The sequence below is a fragment of the Camelina sativa genome, chromosome 13 (assembly GCF_000633955.1).
Source record: "Camelina sativa cultivar DH55 chromosome 13, Cs, whole genome shotgun sequence".
Lineage (NCBI taxonomy): Eukaryota > Viridiplantae > Streptophyta > Magnoliopsida > Brassicales > Brassicaceae > Camelina > Camelina sativa.
Genome location: NC_025697.1, coordinates 18608362 through 18631307, shown reverse-complemented (window position 1 = coordinate 18631307; position 22946 = coordinate 18608362). Strand labels below are relative to the sequence as shown.

At 34.3% G+C, this 22946-nt stretch overlaps 5 protein-coding genes across 8 annotated transcripts; 4 read left to right on the top strand and 1 right to left on the bottom strand.

The window, feature by feature from the left end:
- On the top strand, window positions 40–2372 carry LOC104737087 (GDSL esterase/lipase At5g08460-like). Its single transcript, XM_010457186.2, has 5 exons — window positions 40–411; window positions 616–743; window positions 837–1076; window positions 1440–1695; window positions 1872–2372. The coding sequence occupies exons 1-5, from the start codon at window positions 66–68 to the stop codon at window positions 2096–2098; spliced, it is 1197 nt and encodes a 398-aa protein (XP_010455488.1). The 5' UTR covers window positions 40–65; the 3' UTR covers window positions 2099–2372.
- Window positions 2500–9876, top strand: LOC104737085 (uncharacterized protein At4g10930-like). 2 transcript variants are annotated; one of them, XM_010457184.2, is made up of 16 exons: window positions 2500–2666; window positions 2788–2853; window positions 3128–3213; window positions 3416–3506; window positions 3615–3664; window positions 3901–3988; window positions 4058–4167; window positions 4565–4630; window positions 4928–5361; window positions 5490–5534; window positions 5676–5775; window positions 5890–6976; window positions 7066–7140; window positions 7613–7922; window positions 8552–9318; window positions 9389–9876. In XM_010457184.2, the coding sequence occupies exons 2-16, from the start codon at window positions 2791–2793 to the stop codon at window positions 9620–9622; spliced, it is 3606 nt and encodes a 1201-aa protein (XP_010455486.1). In that variant the 5' UTR covers window positions 2500–2666; window positions 2788–2790; the 3' UTR covers window positions 9623–9876. The 2 variants fall into 2 exon arrangements, with proteins under 2 accessions (XP_010455486.1, XP_019090578.1); XM_019235033.1 differs by having other exon boundaries at window positions 7613–8243; window positions 8873–9318.
- Window positions 10062–12171, top strand: LOC104707380 (F-box protein SKIP8). Of its 3 annotated transcripts, none has more exons than XM_010457183.1 (4): window positions 10062–10243; window positions 10355–10678; window positions 10794–10990; window positions 11657–12171. In XM_010457183.1, the coding sequence occupies exons 2-4, from the start codon at window positions 10439–10441 to the stop codon at window positions 11904–11906; spliced, it is 687 nt and encodes a 228-aa protein (XP_010455485.1). In that variant the 5' UTR covers window positions 10062–10243; window positions 10355–10438; the 3' UTR covers window positions 11907–12171. The 3 variants fall into 3 exon arrangements, with proteins under 3 accessions (XP_010455485.1, XP_019089961.1, XP_010455484.1); XM_019234416.1 differs by having other exon boundaries at window positions 10062–10259; window positions 10361–10678; XM_010457182.1 differs by having other exon boundaries at window positions 10062–10259.
- On the top strand, window positions 15069–16507 carry LOC104737082 (RNA polymerase II transcriptional coactivator KELP-like). Its single transcript, XM_010457181.2, has 3 exons — window positions 15069–15453; window positions 15565–15670; window positions 16199–16507. The coding sequence occupies exons 1-3, from the start codon at window positions 15139–15141 to the stop codon at window positions 16288–16290; spliced, it is 513 nt and encodes a 170-aa protein (XP_010455483.1). The 5' UTR covers window positions 15069–15138; the 3' UTR covers window positions 16291–16507.
- Window positions 16594–17422, bottom strand: LOC104737081. Its single transcript, XM_010457180.1, has one exon. The coding sequence runs from the start codon at window positions 17140–17142 to the stop codon at window positions 16726–16728; it is 417 nt and encodes a 138-aa protein (XP_010455482.1). The 5' UTR covers window positions 17143–17422; the 3' UTR covers window positions 16594–16725.

The window sequence follows — 22946 nt, the reverse complement described above, 5'->3', positions numbered from 1 at the left end:
AACCTCTCGCAGAGCCTCTCTCTCTCTCCACATTTTTTTTTCCCGCGCTCTCACTCTCTCTCGAGATGTCGATCAAGCTTCTCGTTCTTGTGTTCTCTCTTCTGATAATCTTCACGAGACCCAAATTGATCGCCGATCATCACTTGTCTCCGAGTATCTCGCCGTTTTATCCTTCGATTCCGCCGTTTCTACCTCCGTCGCCGTCGCTAAGAGCCAAATCTCCGGTGGTGAAGCCGTCTTTGCCTTTTGTACCGGCGTTGTTCGTGTTCGGCGATTCCTCTGTTGATTGCGGAACCAATAACTTTCTTGGGACCTTGGCGAGAGCAGATCGTCTTCCTTACGGTAGAGATTTTGATACGCATCAGCCGACGGGGAGGTTTTGCAATGGAAGGATCCCAGTTGATTTCATAGGTTAAAGCCTTCTTCCCCAAATCTTCTGGGTTTTAGATTCTAATTCTCGAGTTCATTGTTAATTTCAAGAATCAATCTGCTCGCTTACTTGATTCTGCGAAGTGTGATATTAAGCCAAAATTGTCAAATTCATTGACTGTTAAAGAAAGAAATAGAGATTGAATCGTTGGTTTTGGTTTTGTCAACTGCGAATCTTGTGAACAGCTGATCGTCTAGGTTTACCATTCGTTCCTAGCTATCTTGGACAAACTGGGACAGTTGAAGACATGTTTCAAGGTGTAAACTATGCATCAGCTGGTGCTGGAATCATCTTATCTAGTGGATCCGAACTGGTAATATACTCAGAGTCTTTTGATTTCGTTGAATTTATACTATCTTCATCTTTCAGATATATCAATCCTGTGGGGGAATTTGGTATGTTGCAGGGCCAGCGGGTTTCGTTTGCAATGCAGGTTGAGCAGTTCGTTGATACATTCCAGCAGATGATACTGAGTATTGGGGAGGAAGTTTCGGAGCGTTTGGTCTCAAACTCCGTTTTCTACATATCGATTGGAGTGAATGATTACATACATTTCTATATCAGGAACATCTCCAATGTGCAGAATCTCTATACTCCTTGGAATTTTAATCAGTTCTTGGCTTCCAATATGAGACAGGAACTCAAGGTTAGACCTTTGTCTTTTAACCACTCTTTTATAGTTTATAGTGTATAGAGTCTATAGGGACAAATAAGTATGATTCTGAGTTAGGATATCACTTTTATAGCTCTAATATCTGCCTTTACTACCCAAAAACCCCAAAAAGTGAAACCTCTTTAACTGATTAGTACAGTAAGCGTTGCCTATCTGGTCAAATCACCACCCTTGTTCTATTCTGGATCTCTGGTTTATACAGTTGTAGAATCCTGAATGGTATCTGAAAAGCTGCATATTGATAGACTAAAGATGATTGATTTATAAGTGTACTTTTGCTCGACAAGGTATCACATTGATGTCACCCAATAAGATAAGTATTGTGTTTTGTTTCAGACTTTGTACAATGTCAAGGTGAGGAGGATGGTGGTGATGGGTTTGCCACCCATTGGCTGTGCACCATACTACCTGTGGAAATACAGGAGCCAGAACGGAGAATGTGCAGAAGAAGTGAACAGCATGATCATGGAATCCAACTTTGTCATGAGATACACTGTAGATAAGCTCAACCGTGAGCTTCCTGGCGCTTCCATTATCTACTGCGACGTGTTCCAAAGCGCTATGGACATCCTCAGGAACCACCAACTCTACGGTAAGCACCACTTCCATCTCAGTTCTCAATTCGCTTTACAAAAAGACTGTGACTAGTACTCAGTTCTCAATTCGCTTAGAGACTTTAAAGAGTGATATTTAGAGTTTGATGATCATCTTGGAATGTGAAAGAGACTTGTCAGAGTTTTTAAGTTGTGTGTTCTGTGATGTGGACAGGTTTTAATGAGACGACAGATGCGTGTTGTGGATTAGGGAGGTACAAGGGATGGCTTCCGTGCATCTCGCCGGAGATGGCTTGCCCCGACGCCTCAGGTCACCTCTGGTGGGACCAGTTTCATCCAACAGACGCCGTTAACGCCATCCTCGCCGACAATGTATGGAATAGTCGCCACGTGGACATGTGTTACCCTACTAACTTAGAAACTATGCTTCATCATGCTTAGGAAATAAAATGTGTACATCTCCATAAAAAAAGACACTGTTAAGTGTAAAATGAGCTTTGCAATTTTTTTGATAGGCCAAGAGAAACTATGGGGTCTTTTTGACTATAAAAGAAAGTACGGGGTATAGAAGGGAAGAAGATGAAAGTTTTGATGAAGTTTTTTACAAAGTTGGGCTCAGTGTTAAATTTGCGTAATGACCCACGTGAAATAGAAAGTTGTAAGATTCGACCCATAAAGTTTCTTTAAAAAGCACGTGTGGTCCATCTTTTAGGTTTATAAACGGAAAATGTCATCTTCAGAGAGACGAGACGAGACGAGACGATGACGAAGAGATTAATTTCAATTATTTCCTTTCCTCATCAAAAGTTTCTAAAAAAAAAAAAAAAAAATCGTAGGGGGCACTTGAGAGAGGGCTAAAGAGGTGACGTCATCTCCACCCTCATCGTATAACTTTCCCGTTTTGCCCTCGGACGCTGGCTTTGCCTCTTTTTCAATTTCTTCATCCAAGGGTTCTTGAGTTTTTTTTTTTTTGTTCCCCTCAGCTTCTACGTAGGTTTTGTGATCCGAGGTAGGTTTAGGTGCTGGGTTTACAGAAATTTCACCTTGATTTTTGTCTCACGCTTCGTTCTCTTCAGAGAAATCGATTTCGTCTCTTTTGATCAGTTTGTCTAAATTTTCTTTTTTCCCAGAAAATGGAGCTCGATTTTGACGCTAGCAACTCTGTTGAAGAAGAAGCAGCTGAAGTTGGACAAAATGTAAGTGTCAAACTTGGACTTTCTCGGCTATTTTTGTTGAACTAATCATGTGTTCACCTAACCCTGGAGAGCTTAAACTTGTACCTTCCGGTGGAAATGGTTGTATATGTAGCTTCATGGTTGGTTAGAATCATGAACATAAGCTTCTGAAATAAAGCATTTTAGTTACTTCGTGTCACGTTTCCTAGGAACCCTTGTGTCTGGGTTTTTTGTTTTTGTTTTTGTTGACAAACTGTGTTTGTGGATTGGTTCTCATTTTGATTTCTTTTGACAGGATATGGCTGGGATCGAAGGGGAAAGGTGTGGGATTTGTATGGATATAATTATTGATAGAGGCGTTCTTGATTGCTGTCAACACTGGTAAATACCATGTTTTTTTCTTTATAATTAGCATTATCCTGTCTTAATCAACGAAAAGTTGCGTTAGTACTTATAGTTGTCTCAGTTCTTTGAAGATTTTAGTTAGTTATTACTTAAATTTATCCTGTTACGAGTTTAATGGACTGTTTGTTAAGGAGGAGCAGACTATTAATTTTGTGTCTATGTCTGATATATTTTTCAGGTTCTGCTTTGAGTGCATTGATAATTGGTCTACGATTATGAACCTCTGCCCTCTTTGTCAGAGAGAGTTTCAGTTGATTACATGTGTCCCTGTAAGATACTTATCATCTTTTTTGTTTGTTTTATCTGAACATTTCTCATCGGTTTTGTGAGTGGAGCTCTTGGGTTAGGTATAATGAGTTTTTGGTTTGATTGTGAAGGTGTATGATTCAGGTGAAAGCAGCAAGGTCGATGAGGTTTCGTTATCAGGGTACTATTTTTTTCCTCATGTCCGTTGTGACAAACTTTGCTTGCCTGAACATTCTGAGTGGGTCTTTGTCTTCAATTCGGTGTGGCCTATAATTGGTAAATTTATAGTAAATGGTATAGCATGATCCAGTGATTGAATATGCGCTACAAATCATGTGTACCATGGGTTTCTGTATGTGCTAAAAACTGTTGTGATCTGTTGACGTTAAGCTAAGTTATCAAATACATGGCATGCAGAGATGAAGATTACTGCATTGAGGAGGAGACTGATGCTGTCGCTTCTCCGTCACACTATATTGACGAAACACACTACATTTATGAAAATGTAAGTATATCATATATTGGTTTTTCTAATCTCTACTAAGTACATTAAGCTTTCCTAATCATTTTGTAGGCAGTTATCTGTTTAGATGGCGATCTTTGCAAGATCCGTAACACCTTCAGTTACATTGGAGGGGATTCCAACCTTGATACATCAATTGCGTGTGATTCTTGTGACATATGGTAACTATTATTACCTGTTAAATTTTATCCATGGGTTGTTTATTATGTGTTAATTTTCATGATTGTTGTTTTACCATTTTTTCGATCACTCCACTTCAATGACTGGTGAACTTCAGGTGCTTCCTTAGTTGTTACAGTGCCATAATGTTTGTGTCTATCATCTTTATAGCTTAGTTGTGCTGCCGGTTTCTAAATGCTATCACTATCATATGAAGGGAGTTAATTATATGACATGTAAACGACAAAGATACTAGCCTTTTCAGTCTTATATGTGCATGATCTTGCCTTTTTATACTTCGTTTTGTTTTAGATTGTTCATCTTTACAGCATTCTTACATGGTCTTATTTTCCAATATACAAATTATCTTCTGATTGTTGCTTTCATCTGTGCTAATAGGTATCATGCCGTTTGCGTGGGTTTTGACCTGGAAGTTGCATCAGAGGATACATGGGTATGCCCGAGGTAAGTTTCGTTGGTTTATTTACTATAGTTGCTTAATCCATGGCTTGATAAATTTCAGCAGTGTTGTTTCATTATATTGTTTGTTTAATTATCAGTCTATTAGGTACACATATATTTATAGTAGAGTTTCCATGACTTATTTTAATCATTTCCGTGTGCCAGTTCTATGTTTAACTAGTATAGACACTCCATACCAAATCTAAGTGAAACTTTAGGCTTATCAATAATATTCTTCTTTTCTCTATGTTCTCTCAGCCATGTTATCATAGTTTACCCTCCTTTACTTTGTGACCACAGATGTCTCTCTAATGAAAAACCACTTGAACCTGATATCTCGGCAATGGAGACACAACCTGATACCTCACCAACAGAGACAAGAAAATCCCTGGATATTTCTGAGAGGACAAATAGCGGATGCTCAGCCGAGGCTATTTACTCTGGGAACTTTTCAGTTACAGTCGCTGATGAAGGCGAGACAGCTCTTGTTGTATCAATTGTCAAAGGAGACGAGTGTCATATGGAATCCAGTGATACCAACCCGTCGTCAGTTCAAGCTACAAATGATGGACACCCAGATAGCTCATATCTGAAAATTCTGTGTGGGGAGGAAAATACAGAGCAGGTCCCAGTAAAATTGGAGCTGAAGCAGTCCTTACCACATGATATATCATCAAGACTATTTTCTGATTCAGATCAACCATGTTTTGCTGCACCCGTGGAGAATAGAACAGGTATATTGATTGACCGAGAGTTAATTTGGTGGTAATACAATTTTCTTTAAGTCTTAGTTGTAATTTCTTAATTCGTATAGATTTATTATGTTTGTAAGTAATAATTTAACCTTTTTATGCAACTGTAGACCCTGTTGAAGAAAAGGATTGTCTGTTGATGAATGATCAAAGAAGTAAGTAACATGCTGCCCTTTATTCGCCTGAATATCTTCTGTGTAGTGTGTCCTTCATTTCTTCCTGTTTATGGTTAAATGTAATTTGATCATTATCTGCATAGTTAAAAAGGGTCTTATATACTGTAATGCGTTTACCAGATCTTTCCACTGCAGCCATTTCCAATTCAGATGTTGCTAGCGTTTACCAGATCTTTCCACTGCAGCCATTTCCAATAAAGAGAAAGCATTCAGATTTCAGGTTAGTTTCACAATGAATTCTGTTCCTTTCTTGGTACCATCTTTCCCTCTTTTCTCTGCTTTGTGTGGTAAATTTTGAGAGTGTTGTTGTTTCATCGTGGAATTTCTTTACCAGTGGAGATGATGGCAATTCAGAAACTAAACCTGAGATTTCCGAATCTCTCAATGAACCCAAACTCGAGGAAGAGGAAGACTTGGCTACCGTTCACCAAGAGAGCAGATCCCCTTCAAACAATACAACTGTTGATATTTTCAGCATTGTTAAAGGAACTGGGCGTAGAAAAAATATCATGCGTTCAAATCTTGCTGATAAGTCTTCAGATGGAGAGAATGCTGCTGGTTTGAGGGTAAAAAAGATCAAGAGGACACCGGAGGACGAGAAAGAGTCAATGATTCTGGTTGAGAAACTAAGGAAAGAAATAAGAGAGGCTGTTCGTAACAAATCGATGGATGACATCACAACAAACCAATTCGATCCAAAACTTTTGGCTGCCTTCAGAGCTGCTGTGGCAGGACCCAAAACTGATGAAGCACCTAGAAAAAATTCGGCTCTGGCAGTAAAGGCCAAGAAGTTGATGCTGCAGAAAGGAAAAGTCAGAGAGAATCTCACGAAGAAAATTTATGCAGATTTAAATGGGAAGCGGAAAAGTGCATGGCACCGGGACTGTGAAGTTGAGTTTTGGAAGCATCGGTGCATACAAACTAGAAAGCCTGAAAAAATTGAAACTCTGAAGTCTGTTCTTAGCCTCTTGAAGAAGAAACCAGCTGGCGTCAAAACAAGCTTTTCATCTGAAACCCCACAGGCCTCAAATCCTATCCTCTCCAGATTGTATTTGGCAGATACCTCCGTGTTTCCGAGAAATGATAATCTCAAGCCCCTTTTGGCACCGAAAGAAACGGGAAACTCACAAAACAATGCAAAACCCACAGAAGCCAGCAAGACCATACCAAAGATTAGTGATGCCAAGGGGAGCAGTATAAAACCTGGATCAAAATTGAACTTGGGAAACAAACAGTCGGATGGGCAACCTAATCTTACATCTAGTAACTCTAAGGAAATGTTTGAGAATTCCGACGATCTCAAGAAAGACAAAAGGAAATGGGCATTGCAGGTTCTTGCAAGAAAGAAAGGTTTAGCTGGCAACAACTCAACCGAAGAAAAAGAAGGCTCTCCTGAGCTCAAAGGGAGTTATCCATTGTTGGTGTGTAATTCTCGTCACTTACTTTGTTGCTTTTAAAAAAATCCGGTGTTTTGAAATTGTTGCTTGTTTGTTTCTGTCATTGCTATCAGGCTCAACTTCCAGCTGATATGAGACCAAGCCTTGCAACCAGTCGCCATAATAAAGTTCCTGTTGCAGTTAGGCAGGTAGGTGGATAGCTCTTTACTTTAATTTCCAGTTCCTGTGGCATTGATTAGTGCTAGGTTCATAATGAGTTACTTGGGTTCCAGATAAGTAATAAGAGGTCATATTTTTTTAATATTCTTGTTGGTTCTAGGTTTTATGGTAGTGCTGAGAAATCGTGCACATTTCGGTAAGTAGAGATGCATACATATAAGAGGGGTGGTCTTTCTTACAACTACTGGGTCGTCATATGTTTGGGAAATATGCTCTACTATTTGGATTGTGATTCTATAGTATTTTCTAGTTGGTCCCAGTTTGAGGATTAAAATTATTTTTGGAAAACATTAAGATTTCATACTTGTGTATATTCATCAGTTCCATATGTAATTCTATTATTACACGTTAAACTGAAATATGGAAAATTTGGGAATAGCTAGCTTTATTATATGCACATGTGCTGGTTTTTTGTTCCTAAGCAAATCGCTGTTTCTGCAGACACAATTATATCGCCTGACAGAGCATTTCTTAAAGAAAGAAAACCTTCTGTCTCTTCGAAGAAGTGCATCAACAGAACTAGCCGTTGCTGATGCTATAAATATCGAGAAAGCGATTGCTGATAAATCAAGTGGCAAAGTTGTGTATCTGAATCTATGCTCACAAGAAATACTGCATCACTCAGAGAGCAAAGCGATGGATAATTCCGTAGAACCAAATTCGTCATCACCAATGGCTGTTAACGAGTCAGAACTTATTAGTGGTAAAGATTTAGATGATCCAGCGGTCCTTCAAGCCCTCAGAGCAGCAGGTCTTGCTGATTCACCACCAAACAGCCCGACCCATTCAACGGAAGTTCCTCCAGAGAAAGGAGACAGTTCCTTGGACAAGACCAGGGAGGTAGTCCCATATAATGTACTTGACATGGATTCTGTTCCTGATACAGACATCTTTGGGGATTTTGAGTATGAATTGGATGAAGAAGACTATATTGGTGCTACCATGGCTACAAAAGCTTCAGTATCGCACCCGGATGAAAGTTTGACTAAGGTGAAGGTAGTTTTCTCCACTGTTCAACCTGAAAAGTGTTCGAATCAATCTGAAGTCTTGGGAAACGAAGAAACAACTGTAAATNATTATATCGCCTGACAGAGCATTTCTTAAAGAAAGAAAACCTTCTGTCTCTTCGAAGAAGTGCATCAACAGAACTAGCCGTTGCTGATGCTATAAATATCGAGAAAGCGATTGCTGATAAATCAAGTGGCAAAGTTGTGTATCTGAATCTATGCTCACAAGAAATACTGCATCACTCAGAGAGCAAAGCGATGGATAATTCCGTAGAACCAAATTCGTCATCACCAATGGCTGTTAACGAGTCAGAACTTATTAGTGGTAAAGATTTAGATGATCCAGCGGTCCTTCAAGCCCTCAGAGCAGCAGGTCTTGCTGATTCACCACCAAACAGCCCGACCCATTCAACGGAAGTTCCTCCAGAGAAAGGAGACAGTTCCTTGGACAAGACCAGGGAGGTAGTCCCATATAATGTACTTGACATGGATTCTGTTCCTGATACAGACATCTTTGGGGATTTTGAGTATGAATTGGATGAAGAAGACTATATTGGTGCTACCATGGCTACAAAAGCTTCAGTATCGCACCCGGATGAAAGTTTGACTAAGGTGAAGGTAGTTTTCTCCACTGTTCAACCTGAAAAGTGTTCGAATCAATCTGAAGTCTTGGGAAACGAAGAAACAACTGTAAATGAGAAGGGGACCACAAATGGCGAAGAAGATGGGAAGAGTTTTGTTCCTATGGAGCCTCTACCCGAGGTTGAGGCCGAGGGTGAGGGAGAAGGGGAAGGAGAAGGAGAAGGAGAAGTAGAAGGAGTTGAGATCCTTTCTGTTGCTGAATGTGAAGAACTATACGGACCTGGTACAGAGAAACTAGTTGAGAAACCTCTCATTGAAGGATCTGGTGATAATGGTGTTCAAGCTAAAGTACCTGATTTAGAGTGTGAGAGCAACACACACAAGGAGATCATCGCTTCAAACTTTGTGAACCCTTCCATTCAAGAGAAAAAAGTTCCCAAAAGCATTCAGAAGTGTGATCCAAGCGAGAAGCCTTCTAAAGAAGAGAAAACAAGCGAGAAGCCTTCTAAAGAAGAGAAAAGCAAAGCTGATGCGTTTAGTAACTCTGTCACCAAGAAGGTAAAATACATAAAACTCTCTCATAGTCACATTTCCTTTTCCTGAACTGGTTTAATTGTTTTTTCCTAAGGTGGAAGCATACATCAAAGAACATATCAGACCACTGTGCAAGAGCGGAGTGATAAACGTGGAACAATACAGATGGGCAGTGACGAAAACCACAGAGAAAGTAATGAAGTACCATAGCAAAGCAAAGAGTGCCAACTTCTTGATCAAAGAAGGTGACAAGATCAAGAAACTGTCCGAGCAATACGTTGAAGCCGCTTCCTCCGGAGCCCATCACAAGGAGGACAAGTGCAAATGACAGTCAGCTGCGTAAATAAGGAAAGATGAAGGAACAAAGTAGTCAAAGTACAAAAACGTAAATAGCTTATTATTATCATCTCTTCTTTTGTCTTCTCCACAAGTTTTGGAGATTCAGTATTCTCTTTAGGCCAAGATAAGCAATTCTTGTTTCACCCGAGCCAGACAGACCTAAAATGTGTCTGGAACTGACATTAGTCGCTACGATGTCTTAACAAAAATATTTATAAGATTAGAAGATATATTTATCTATTACCTCAAGAGATAAAAGACGATAATGTGAAAAGACAATATCGTGGTTAACAAGAAATATAAAGTTTGGAAGAAGCCTCATCGAATTAGGGTAAAAGTACTATAGTACCCTTGAAACTTAAGGCTATTTATCTATAAATAACCCAGTCGGATAAACATAGATGGAAGACTACTATAATACCCTTGAAACGTAAGGCTATTTGCTACAGTGACACATTTTTTGATAAACATTTGCGATGGTCAGTTACAAAGTTGGAGACCAGAAAAAAAAAAAATTGCAAATCTGTCTTCCTCCTCGTCTCGCCAATTTTATTTTCCGATTCAATTTCTAGGGTTTCGGCAGAGGAAGGAAACCACCGTTAAACCCTAAGTTCGTCACCTTCTAGGTTTTATCTCTGTTTGTCTTTTCATTTCTTATCAATGGAAATTATCACTTCTCCTTCTCGCCGCGTAACTAGTCTTTATTGTTTGTTCTTCATAGTCGCAGTTATATAAAATCGCAATCGTGTTCCCCCTTGGCTCTCCTCGCGTCTCTCGATCTGTCAGAAAACTGGACAACAAACCTATGCCTTCGACGCCGCTGACGAACGGTGGTACGCCTCCTCCTCCTCCTGATGTTACGGCTTCCACGGTGGTGGTGGATGATAAGCCAGGAGTGTCGATGATGGAGCAGTTGGTTCCGGAAATAACGACACACGCGCTTAGTTACTTGGATTATCCAAGTCTTTGTCGCTTGTCTATGACTAATTCGTTGATGAGGAAAGCTGCTAATGATGATAATGCTTGGAAAGCTCTTTATCACAAGGTTATTTTTACAACTCACTCACTCGTTTTGTGATTCTAGGTTAAAAGATTTAGTTTTTTTTATAGCATTTTGGTGGATTCATGTGTGTGTTGTTGTCTCATTTGTGTGTTACTAGGATTTTACACTGGAGCAAGATGGTATAACACCAGTTAATGGGTGGAAAGCATACTATGCAACTACTAGAGCTATTATTAGTGTGAATACTGAATTCTTCAGCATCATTAGAGGCAGAGCTCTTCAAGAGATGGCTCGGTTGTGGTTGAACTCGGACTATGTTAAGTGTATCCATGCTTCGGGTGAACTCTTCTCTGGGTAACTACAACTCTACCACACCGTCGTGCTTCTTTTTTGCTTATGAGAAATGTCTTTGCTTTTTGTTTCCGGTGGTTCTGTCATCCTTTAGATGGTATCTAAGTTTTGAGTATACCAGTGGAACAATGCTCTTGCGAAGTTGCTAGTGATACAAGATGTTAAGTGTATTGTTTGATTCAGTGAAAACTTTGTAGCAAAAAGTTTTACAGCAATAGGATGACATAGTTAACACTGGTATACTAATGGAACAATGCTCTTGCGAAGTTGCTAGTGATACAAGATGTTAAGTGTATTGTTTGATTTAGTGAAAACTTTGTAGCAAAAAGTTTTACAGCAATAGGATGACATAGTTAACACTGGTATACTAATGGAACAATGCTCTTGTGGAGCAATAGGTATTGTTGACATAGTTAGCACTGGTATGTATATCCACAGTAGCTATAAGCCTATAATAGAATTTGCATTCTTTCAGCATATTCCATATCCTGAATAAAAACGAGATATGTGATTCCATAGTTTGAGTCTACTCCACAAGTTAAATTTTGATGCATCTGTGTTCCGGATTTTGTCATCTGCAAATTGGATAAATACATCTTTGTTAATTTGTTTGATAGAAGAGAGAAGAATTGGTATGAACCATCTACGTTATGCTTGGTCCAATTGCAGGTACAATGAAGTGATGCAAAGCTGGCAACTTTGTTTCAACTGGGAACAAGGGTTTGATTTTCAGGTCCACACTGTTCGTACTCGGATACTAACGGACATGGCTTGGGTCACCATGAAAGCGTACCTGAACGTGGACGGTGGTCCGTTCCTGATCACAAATGTGTTCGAGTTCCACAATGGAAGGTGGCACATGGTTCATCATCACAGCTCCGTGATGCTCAACGATGATCAACAAGTTGTTGTTCATTGATGATTAATCTTTAGTTTTTTGGTTTCCTTCTCTTCCTTTATTTTCATGGGGATAACAAATAAAGAAGAAGAAAGAAACTGCATATTGGAAATTGGCTTATTAGATTCATAGTGTTATTATTTAGTTTTAACTAACGACATGTACTGAATGTTTTTTTTTCTTCAGCTGTTCTTGAATGGTTGGTCTAATTTTTCTTTTTCCTTTCTATTTGGTTTTTGGGATATATTCAATGGTGAGAATGAGAATTGATCAAAAGTATTGGTTATCGTAGTAGCTAATTCAATATCTATTATTTAATATACAGAAAATATAAAGTAATCTTACAAGAAAAGTAGTTAAATTTTCTGTAAGCTTATTGAATATGACAGAAATTCTTAATGTCAAAGCAATAATAGAGATAAATTATTTTTTAGTCCTTAATAGTTTATCTTTTTATTTTATTTTACAAATGATATATATTAAGGAATTGAAATGAATCAACTTTATGAAGATGACATGCAAAAAAACCTATGGTACACAGTAGAACAATTTTTTTTTATAACTAAAAGAATAGAATTTAAAATGTTTTTGTTTGTTAATTTGTTTTGTTTGTTAATTTTGTTTGTTTTGTTTAGTGTTTAAAATTGTATTGTATTTTAATTTTTAGTTCTAGGATTTAAGATGCGGTATATCCTAGGACAATTGTATTTTACATAATTGTAACTTAATCAATATTAAATATATCTAATATTTTAATATGAAAATGATCTTAACAAAATAATGAATTGATTATTTAACCCTGTTAAATTACTGATTTAATATTTTTTTAACTAGGATTTAACCCGCGGTACACCGCGAGACTATATTTTTTTAACTAGGATTTAACCCTGTTAAATGAGATGCTTTGACCATGTACTTGATGTGTACCTAATAATAATAATTGAATATTGATGTAAAATTTAAGAATATGATACAAAAATTCTTCAAAGTAAATTGAAAGGACAAACTGTGAAATTTCACAAATACAACTATTAAGTTTAGCTCTAGACTAAGCATGTATAATATATAGTGGATTTTCTAAGAAGATATCGAGATTTATAGCTAGACTTAGTAATACAAAGGTATGCAATATGATTTATTTAGATTTGAACATGGTTTGAGAATTCCATTTTCCTTTGGTTTTTAGAATTCAAACTAATTTTTTCTAGTCAATAGTTAGGAAGAAAGAGTATGACGTGATAATTCATATCACTTAGATTTTCTAAGATGTTGATATTCAATACGATGTATATTACATCAATTATTTTTTATTAAAAATATTGCTATATCTGTGAATTAGATTATACATTATATGATGTCCAAAGGGCTGAATGGAGATCAAAAAGCTAACAATCTATACAGTAGGAGTACTCATGTACCACCTTTTGGACAATGACTTTGTTTTGACAGTTTTTAAATAAAATGGTTAGTTAATCAATAATTATAGATACATTAGTATATAATTCTTTAACCATTCAAATTAAGTTGGATACCCGCAGGTTATTTAATACCCAGTTAATGACACAATTTTTCTAACAATATATTTATTTGTATTAAATCAATGATAATCTTGGATTACATTTGTTGAATACTTTACTATTTTAAAATACCTTTTAAAGTATTAAGGCTATAATGAATACTTTACTATTTATTATGTTGAATACATTTTTATTTCTAACAATATATTTATTATGTGAAATTAATAGAAATCAATTCAAATTTATTTTAATAGATATATAAAATTTATCTTAAATCAATTTATTTGTAAATACTCTCTAAAACACAAGATATGCAAGAAATATTTTGAAAAATATCTTATATAACTAATATATTTTGTAATCATAAATAAAAGTAATATATATTTATGAAAATAAAATATTTCATGGATTACATTTGTTGTTTAAGAAAATATTTTAAAAATCATTTTTAATATACAAAAAGAAGCAAAGAAATTTCAATTTTGATTTATATTTGTATTTCTAAATTGTAGTTACCCTAAAATAAGTACTTAAAACTCTAAAATTCAATAATTACAATTGGTTGACTATATTGTATTACTATATATTTATGCAAAATTGAATATTCATAAGTAGTTTTTTTTAAAAATTTATTTACTATGAACAAATCTTCTATTGCAGAAAATAATAAATTATATGTCAAAAAATGTGAGAAACGCACAAATTTTAGTTATGTTCTTACCCAAAAATTTTGGAAGATATTTTTTTTTCTAATTGTTAATTATTTAAAAGAGAACAGTTATGGGACATAAAAAAATTTACGGGATGGGACGAGATGAAACAGGACAGGATGGGACGTGATGTCTTTGTCATTCTAAAATAGTTACACGTAAATTATATACGTGCAATCGTCCAAATTAAAACTAAATTAAAATCTGATATTTGGATTTAATACCTTTAAGCATAGCGCTATTTTTTAAAAACTTCAAAACGATCATTGTATATTTGTTCCTGTGTAAAGGATTAGCGATATATAAACAACGTACTTATCTAAATATGTTTTAAGATTTACCATGTAATTAAACAAAAATACTACTCAATACTATTTAAAATTTCGAAATTATAAAAACACACATAAATCAAAATATTTTATACATTCAAAATATACATAAATTAATTACAATATGTGTCATCCCGTGCTACACCATGGGAGATCACCTGTTTTAGAATTATAATCAACTCCATAATAGGATAATACATAACCTACTAGGTTTGTCATAGGGGGATTTGTCAATTATGTCTTTTACAAATGATCGTTCTGAAGTTACAAATTGATGAGTGCCAAAAAAGATATAATGAATTGAATCTTGTGTAAACTTTATGAATATGTGTTGTATAAAATTATGAATACTTCAAACAAAACCGAAAGTAATATTTGTAAACTTTATATCCCCAAACTGAAAAGAACTTATTTTCCTTTTTTAAAAAGACCAATAATTGTGTCATTATTGTCTATTTTGTTCGGTTTAAGATTTTGATTGACGCAATTCATCTCCGTACCGTACCGAATAGATATATCGGTTAACGTAAGCAAAGTGACCTAATTTAGTTGCCACGTAGGATAGTATAAACGGCAATAAAACGGCGCCGTATTAATCCCCTCCCCTAAGAAAAAGAATCTCCGATAACCCGATTTAGTTAAAAACGCCATTCACCGATTTCAAAATCACGACGGAGAAAAAAACCCTAAAAAAAAAATGGAGAAAGAGACGAAGGAGAAGATCAAGAGTACTGTGAGAGAGATACTAAAGGAATCAGATATGAAAGAGATGACAGAGTTTAAAGTTCGTAAACTCGCTTCGGAGAAACTGGGTATCGATCTCTCTGAGACATCTCACAAAGCTTATGTACGAAGTGTTGTGAACTCGTTCCTTGAGGAAGAGAGATCGAAAGGTCCTGATGAAACAGAGGTGAATGAGAAAGAAGAAGAAGAAGAAGCAGAAGGAGATGGTGGAGGAGGTAAAGGAGCAAGCAAAGAGTTGGATGATGACGGCGATCTCATCATTTGCCGGGTTCGATTTCATTGCTCTCTTCCTTCAATTTCGATTCTTGATTTTGTTGAATTGTGAGTTGAGTTATGATTTTGGCTGTTGCTGTTGTTGTGTGTTGGTATATATAAATAGCTATCGGATAAGAGAAGAGTGACGATTCAGGAATTTAAAGGAAAGACTTTGGTTTCCATTAGAGAGTATTACAAGAAAGATGGCAAAGAACTTCCCACTTCTAAGGGTACTTTTGAAAGCAAATCTCTCTNTCTCTCTCTCTCTCTCTCTCTCTCTCTCTCTCTCTCTCTCTCTCTCTCTTCATAGTTCTTCTAATAACAATTTTTTGTTACCAAAATCTCTACTTGTGTGTGTGTCCAAATGCATCTTCTTCTGTTGAGCATTGTGTGTGAAAAAATGTTTCTTTTAAAGTTGCCAATTTTTTTGAGTTGCATCAGTCTGAGAGTTGCTATTGTTTTAGTATAGGCTGAAAAGGTGATTTACTGATTAGAAACCATTTTGGCTGATAAGTTTTTTGGGGAAGTTGACTTGAATGATTCGTCAGTTGATCTTTTGATCGTAGTTTTGTCTACAACCTCACATGTTTTTGAGTTTGTTCTGTTTTACAGATTTTAGACTCTTTTATTTTACAAATATTTTGAGTAAGTAATGACTTGTGTATTTGAGTTTCAACCATTGTTCTCAATATCAACAATAGTGAGACAATGTTTTTGATCCATTTCCTGTCTCTGATTTAGTATAATGTGTGATCCAGGAATCAGCTTAACAGATGAACAATGGTCAACCTTCAAGAAGAACATTCCAGCCATTGAAAAAGCTGTCAAGAAAATGGAATCGCGTGTCTGAAGAACTTGTGGTACCTCCTTTCTAAACATGTGTGTCTGCTTAATTAGTGGGTTCCAGTGCTGATTACTTAATTTGTCTCATGTAACTGCGTTTCTTTTGTTTCTTTTCCCGAATTGGTCGTAATGTGTTTCCCTCTCGAGGACCTAGCAAACAAGCTATTATATCCTGAGTAGGAGTAAACATTTCGGTTTATGATACCATATTCTGATTCCAACAAAACCAGAACCGGAGTAGAAATACTCTGATTTGGTTTTGCCTTTGCATCTGAACCAACCGAAACTGAACCGAAGTAGAGAGATTAATCAGAAAGAATACAAAATATACCCTCTTCATGATTAGTCCTTTCCGAACAAGTTTACGTTTTGTACATTATACACTTTTTGCTTACAAGGATTACAAATAAGAAAACCGGCACAAAATCCGCAATCATTGAACCTAACAGAAGTAGTTCTCATTGTTTTTTCGGGACCAGGACGATATGCTTTTAACTCTGACCATATCCGAGGCAGAGGTTGAAGAAACTAAAGCTTCTGCCGCAGCAAAATCAATCAAAGCGTGTGTATTGCCTTCAACCGCCAAAATCTCTTCGAGCTGCTTACTTCCGATCACAACTTTCGCTTTCCAAACTCCGTTCCTTCGTTGCGGCGACACTTGAATCTTCGGCCCAACTCCTATAGGGCTTGGCGTACCTTGTCCAACAAGGTACCCTAAGGATTTCTCCCTGGTTATTGGCAACGAGGTGCATCTCCTGCTTCTGTAATATTCTTCCATTATATCTCTTCTGGAATCTGTGTCATTTACGTCGACGAAACCACCACCATCGGATACTGCTCTTTGTGAACAATTCCCCATCTTCACACAAAAAAAACTAAAATGAAGAAAGAAAAAGATAGCAGGTTTGATTTGACTGTTTTTGGTTCAAGATAGGTTTATAAATACTAAAACAGAGAGTAACTCTCGGACAAGAGATGATTAAACAGTCTCTTCGTTGTCTCTTAATCACAAGTCTGGTCTGCATGTGATACTCCACGCTGTGTATAATATTTATTCTTTCCTTATCCTCTCATCCTTTGAAACTTCATTTTCTTTAATTTGTATCTTTTGTTCTCTTGCTTTCGTATTACTTTCTCTTCTGGATAATCCTATAAATGCCAGCATTATAGTGCATCTGTATGTTAGCAAATATTTAAACAAGATATCTTCGGAACAGACTAGCTGACGAAGTATTTTTTTCTAATATATATTATATACAAACTATAATATGTACGAAATATTAGCATAATACACGGAACTTACCTATACTGCTATACATAAGGACAAATAGTTAAATATGACCCGTGGGGTTGAAAACCAATAATGTGCTAGATTTCCATTTATTTATTTTAGAGTGGAGCTATTCAAATAACTAGTTGAGCTATTATATTAGGAACATTATTGGGAAACATCATTCGTATATTGTTTTTTTTTCAACTTCAGGGGTATGTAATATGTTATGTAGTTTTTAGGACTATTTGGGTTGGTGAGGATTCCCTCAGTGAGGAAGGGAATATGAAAAAGAACATCCCGTGACCTTGTTAACAAAGCTAAACACTGCAATTAAAATCATTCACGGGTTAATTTTGATGAGAGAAAGCCACTTGGTGAATCAAAGGGGTTCGTAGCATATTTCTTTACAAAAGATTAAAAAGGGCTCAACATGGTTCAAACCGGTGACCTCTCGATCTGCAGTCGAATGCTCTACCACTGAGCTATAGGCCCGTTTAATAATAATAATCATTTATTTATATCTTAATTAAACTGATTTAAAAAAAATGTTAAATTATAATTTTTGTATCAATTATAAATAAGTAACTTAAATTAGTATCATTCAAATTTTTGACACAAACTAATTGATGAAACTGACCCTTTATTGTCTTATGAATTTTAACAATGATATCGTGAGACAAGTTTTGTTTGACACAATCTGAACTAAATCAGTTTGATTCAACATGACTAATATTGATGGTGTTAAAAATAGTAAAATGAAGATTTAACCCATATTTAATTATGGGATTAGTGATATTTTATGTTTTTATGAATATCGATTCAAACTCGTTTCACCATATACTTTTTCTATTAACTAAGTAATATATGTCTTTTTACAAAAAATCAAATCATCAAATATGCAGAAAAATTTGAATTTTTATGAACTTTTTCTATTATATGATGATTCAAAATATTTTTTTTTTTAAAAAACAACAAAGATAATAAGGGATCATAATTTAAATCTTATATGAATACTAGATAAGGACCCACCCGATGTGCGAGTTTAAAGTTTTATAAATAAAATTTAATTTAGTAAAAAAATATTAAATTTATTCTACATTACTTATGATTTTTTTTTTTGCTATAATACACTAATTTATAACATATACAAATGTTTTATGTATGTTACCATTAAAAGTGTATTTTTTACACCTAGGTATACTGTATGTTACAAATATATTATTTACCACCACCTAGAAAATGCCTATATGAATAAATTACCAACTATTATATGTCTCTTTACATTCGTTTTTGCATAGTTTATTTAATCTTTAAAATTGTTGACTCAAAAAACATTTTGAATAAAAAATAAATTACATCACAATATATTTATGGAGAGAACCTCAGTCCTGCCCTCCTCCCTTATGCAGAGAACCTTGCATCCAACTTCCTTCACCATGGAGAGAACTTTCGCTCCGCCTTCCTCCCTTGGGAAGATAACCTTGCGTCCAACCTACCACACCTTCCACCATTGGAGAGATAACCTTGCTTCCAACCTCCTCCACCATAGAGAGAACCTCGGTTCTATCCTCCTCCTATGTGGCGAACATGTTCACGTCTTTTAGCTATGTCAAAGTGGTTTGCTTCAGCAACCAATGAAACTAAAGACCCTTTCTAACGTCACAAAATCTTTTGATAGTAACCAATGTTAAATTTTCCAATGTATTTATGGAAGCTTCTTTGACACACCATGATGTAGTCTCTGTCTCCAAGCTCCTATGGAACTATCAACAACGATTTATGTATCTATGCTTGTTGTATGCTTATTTTATCCAACCATTAGGTTGATGACCTTCTCCTCGTTATGTCTTTTTGAGATTAAACGAATAGTAACAATTATGTTTGCACAAAAAATGGGTCTATGACCAACCAATCAAAGTTGAGAAATTAGAAAATTTTTTTTTACATAATTAATGAAATAATAGAAAATTATAAGCACAATAATATATGAATCTCAAATAATTCAAAGATGAAAATATAAATTAAATAATAAAACAATCTAAAACTACTACAATTAATGTTAAAATACAGTATTAGAAAAAAGAAGATACATATATTAATCTTTTGTTTTTTTTTGGGTAAACATATTAATCTTACTTATTCCAAACTGAAAAGGTAGAAAGTAGGAGTATATTTTGGTTTAAAAAATAAAGAAAATTTGTCTTCCCATCAAAAAAGTTTGACCAATAGAAAAAAGTTGAAAGCAATATTTTTGAAGAAATTATTTTGTTAGATGAATAATATGAGACTATCTATTTTTACATAGAAGTGAGTATTTACATTTTTTAGAATTAATAATTTTTTATATATTTTCCTTAATTCCTTTTCTATTTTATGAGAAAATTTATTCCAATGAGCTCATTATGTTTTTAAAAATTTCTTGCTTCCCACTTTCTTGTAAGACGTACTATCATTCGACGATAAGAACGTTTTCTGTTTAGTTGATCTAGTGTTATATAATCTCTGTGGTTATCTTGCATTTGTGTATTCATCTTTTTTTTATGCTACATGTCCTGCAAATTAATAGAAATAATAATAACATTGTGAGAAATTTGTTAATCCCAAAACCTTAGTTATTATGCATAAGAAACTTTGTTAACACTCCAAAGTCAAAGATTACGTAGTATGCATTATAAAATTGAGAAACGAAACAAAATTCAAAGAAACGACGACGAAAACATGTGGTAATATCTAGGAATCTTTTTATATAGTTGCTTCGATTAGACAACAAACAAATTGCCTTCGAGACTTGTTCAAGAACAATGATGTGTCAAACAAAAGGTTAACAAAAAACAAAGAAGAAAATTTTGCCATGAAAAACAAAGCTAGCCAAAATTATTTTGTTTGGTGAAAAATATGTCGTCATCTATTTGCTTATATAGAGGAATGTATTTACAATCCTTTTCCTTTTATGATTAACAAAGTTTTTTTTTAATATAATAAGATTATAAAACCTTATGCATCATTTTACCAACCTTGAAAACCGTGATTTCTGATCGTTAAATTGTCACTTGTCAAGATCTGATGAGTTACTAACTTTAATATGTGATTTCTGGTCGTTAAAATTGACACATGTCATGATCTGATGAGTTACTAACTTGGATATTTAATCGATAAAGCTAACACGTGTCATGATCTGGTGAGTTTTTAACTTTGATATCTGATCGTTAAAACTAACATGTGTCACGTTCTGATGAGTTACTAACTTTAAGAACCAAGCTTTATATAATAAGATTTAATTTTATAATTAATGCTAAATATTTTAATTATGTTGATTAAATGGATAGTAGAGAGAATTAATTGTAAAATTGTTTGGGTACATGAAAATATTAATGGTTTACAAAAGAAACGTTTGCTTATAAAATGTAGTTCAAATTGTTAATATAGATTGATAGGAAAATCCAAGTAAAACAACATGTTATTGGAACATTTGTCTTATCAAAATTATATGGTACTCTTTTCATAATTTATAAACACTAGGTGTATGTGGCGTATTGCATAATTTTTTTTTTATAACATGGTTTATTACAAATTTATTAGACATTTTTAGTTTTGTAAAAAGTTGTGTAAGAAGATGAACTTTTTACACTTGAAATGGCAAAATATCACTAGAAATAACAATGAAAGTAATGTATTTCTATAATATTCAAACATTTACTTTGGTTGTTAATATAAGCTCATACAGAATACATAGTTCAAATTAATATTATGTCAATATGGGGAAAACTTTCCTTTCAGGCCACAATTCATATATGCTTAGAAAATACGCATATCTGATATTACAAAACAACTTCTTCAATTTATTTTCTCCATTTGATGTTAGGATGATGAAACTAGATATACTTTGAGAGTGAGAGATGTGGAATGAATTCCTCCCACCAAAATGAATGTAACTAGTGTCGAATATTCAAGCATTCTAGATGTTGACAATTAAGTAACATGTTGATGGGCGATCTCTGTGTGACTTAGGGATAACTTATGAGGAATGCATTTTGAATGTTATCTTATCGTTAGAAATAACAATGAAAGTAATGTACTTTTATAATATTCAAACATTTAGTTTCGCTTCTTAATATATATAAACTCATATTCAAATTCATATTATTTTGTAAGTGACAAACTATATTTGTTTAATTATAAAATGATATGAACTTCAATCTAAAGATTGTTCAAAAAACAAACTTCATTTTACTTTTTAATTTCACTCATCAATTTAAATTCTATTGCTAGATTTCATGATTTAATTAAATTATTTTTGTGTTAATAACATTTTTTTCTATATTTCATTCTATTAATGCAACATATTCTTTCATTTTGTTTCAATCTCAAAGACAACTTTTTGAATTAAGTTCTTTTTGTTTCCAAAAAATACTTAAACCTCAAATATTAAATTAAAATAGATATCATAACAGTATTTAACTATCTATATTGGATCACAAAATGTAACAATACATATATCAAAAATAAAGTTTGAAATCATTATTTCAGATAAGAGAGATGTAAGAAAAATATATCTGATAAAAGGGATATTAAAATAAATATTGCATAATTGAAAATAATACTTGAATATGTTCGAAAATAATCAAACATCCTAAGTAAATAATGTTGATGGATCTTTTGAATTTTATTCACTTGTTGTGTGGTAATTGGAATTGATATTTTTTTAATCACAAACAAACTTGAAAGTTTTATTATAGCCATCAAAACTTTTATTTTTGTATGTGAATTTAAATAAAAATACGAAAACAAAAGAAAAAAGTACAATCTAGTAAGATGTTAGAAATAAAATAAAATTGACAACAAGGTTAGTTAAATGATTATCATACTTAATAAAATAAATTTATTATATAACTCTTACAATGATGTTAGTGTTGATTTTCAACCCATATGACAACATAAGATTTTTTTATTAATGTTATAGATACTTATAAGATGATTATCATATAGTGGAAGAGGATGAGAGAATGATTCTATAGTGTGTTTGAATAAACTGAGTGGAGAAATATTGTTAATGCATAGTTTATATGATTTCAGTTATACTGTACATATTAAAGCGTGAGTTAAATGTATATAATTTGATGTGTTTTATTTGTGGTTTAATAGTAATATTTAAAAAAAAAAAAAATAAGTTGCAATGTCAAATAGACCAATAAAAAGAGAGTGAAACATTATATATATATATATATATATATATGATTACTTGATTTGTTTGAGAGACTGGTGAGTGGTGAGTAAGAGGAAAATGAAACAACAGAGCGTCAGAAGGATCGAGCTCGAAGCAACTGAATTTGTGAAGATGCTGAAGTTGCTATCAGGTTCAACAAACTCAAAATAACTTTAGGGGGGGGGGG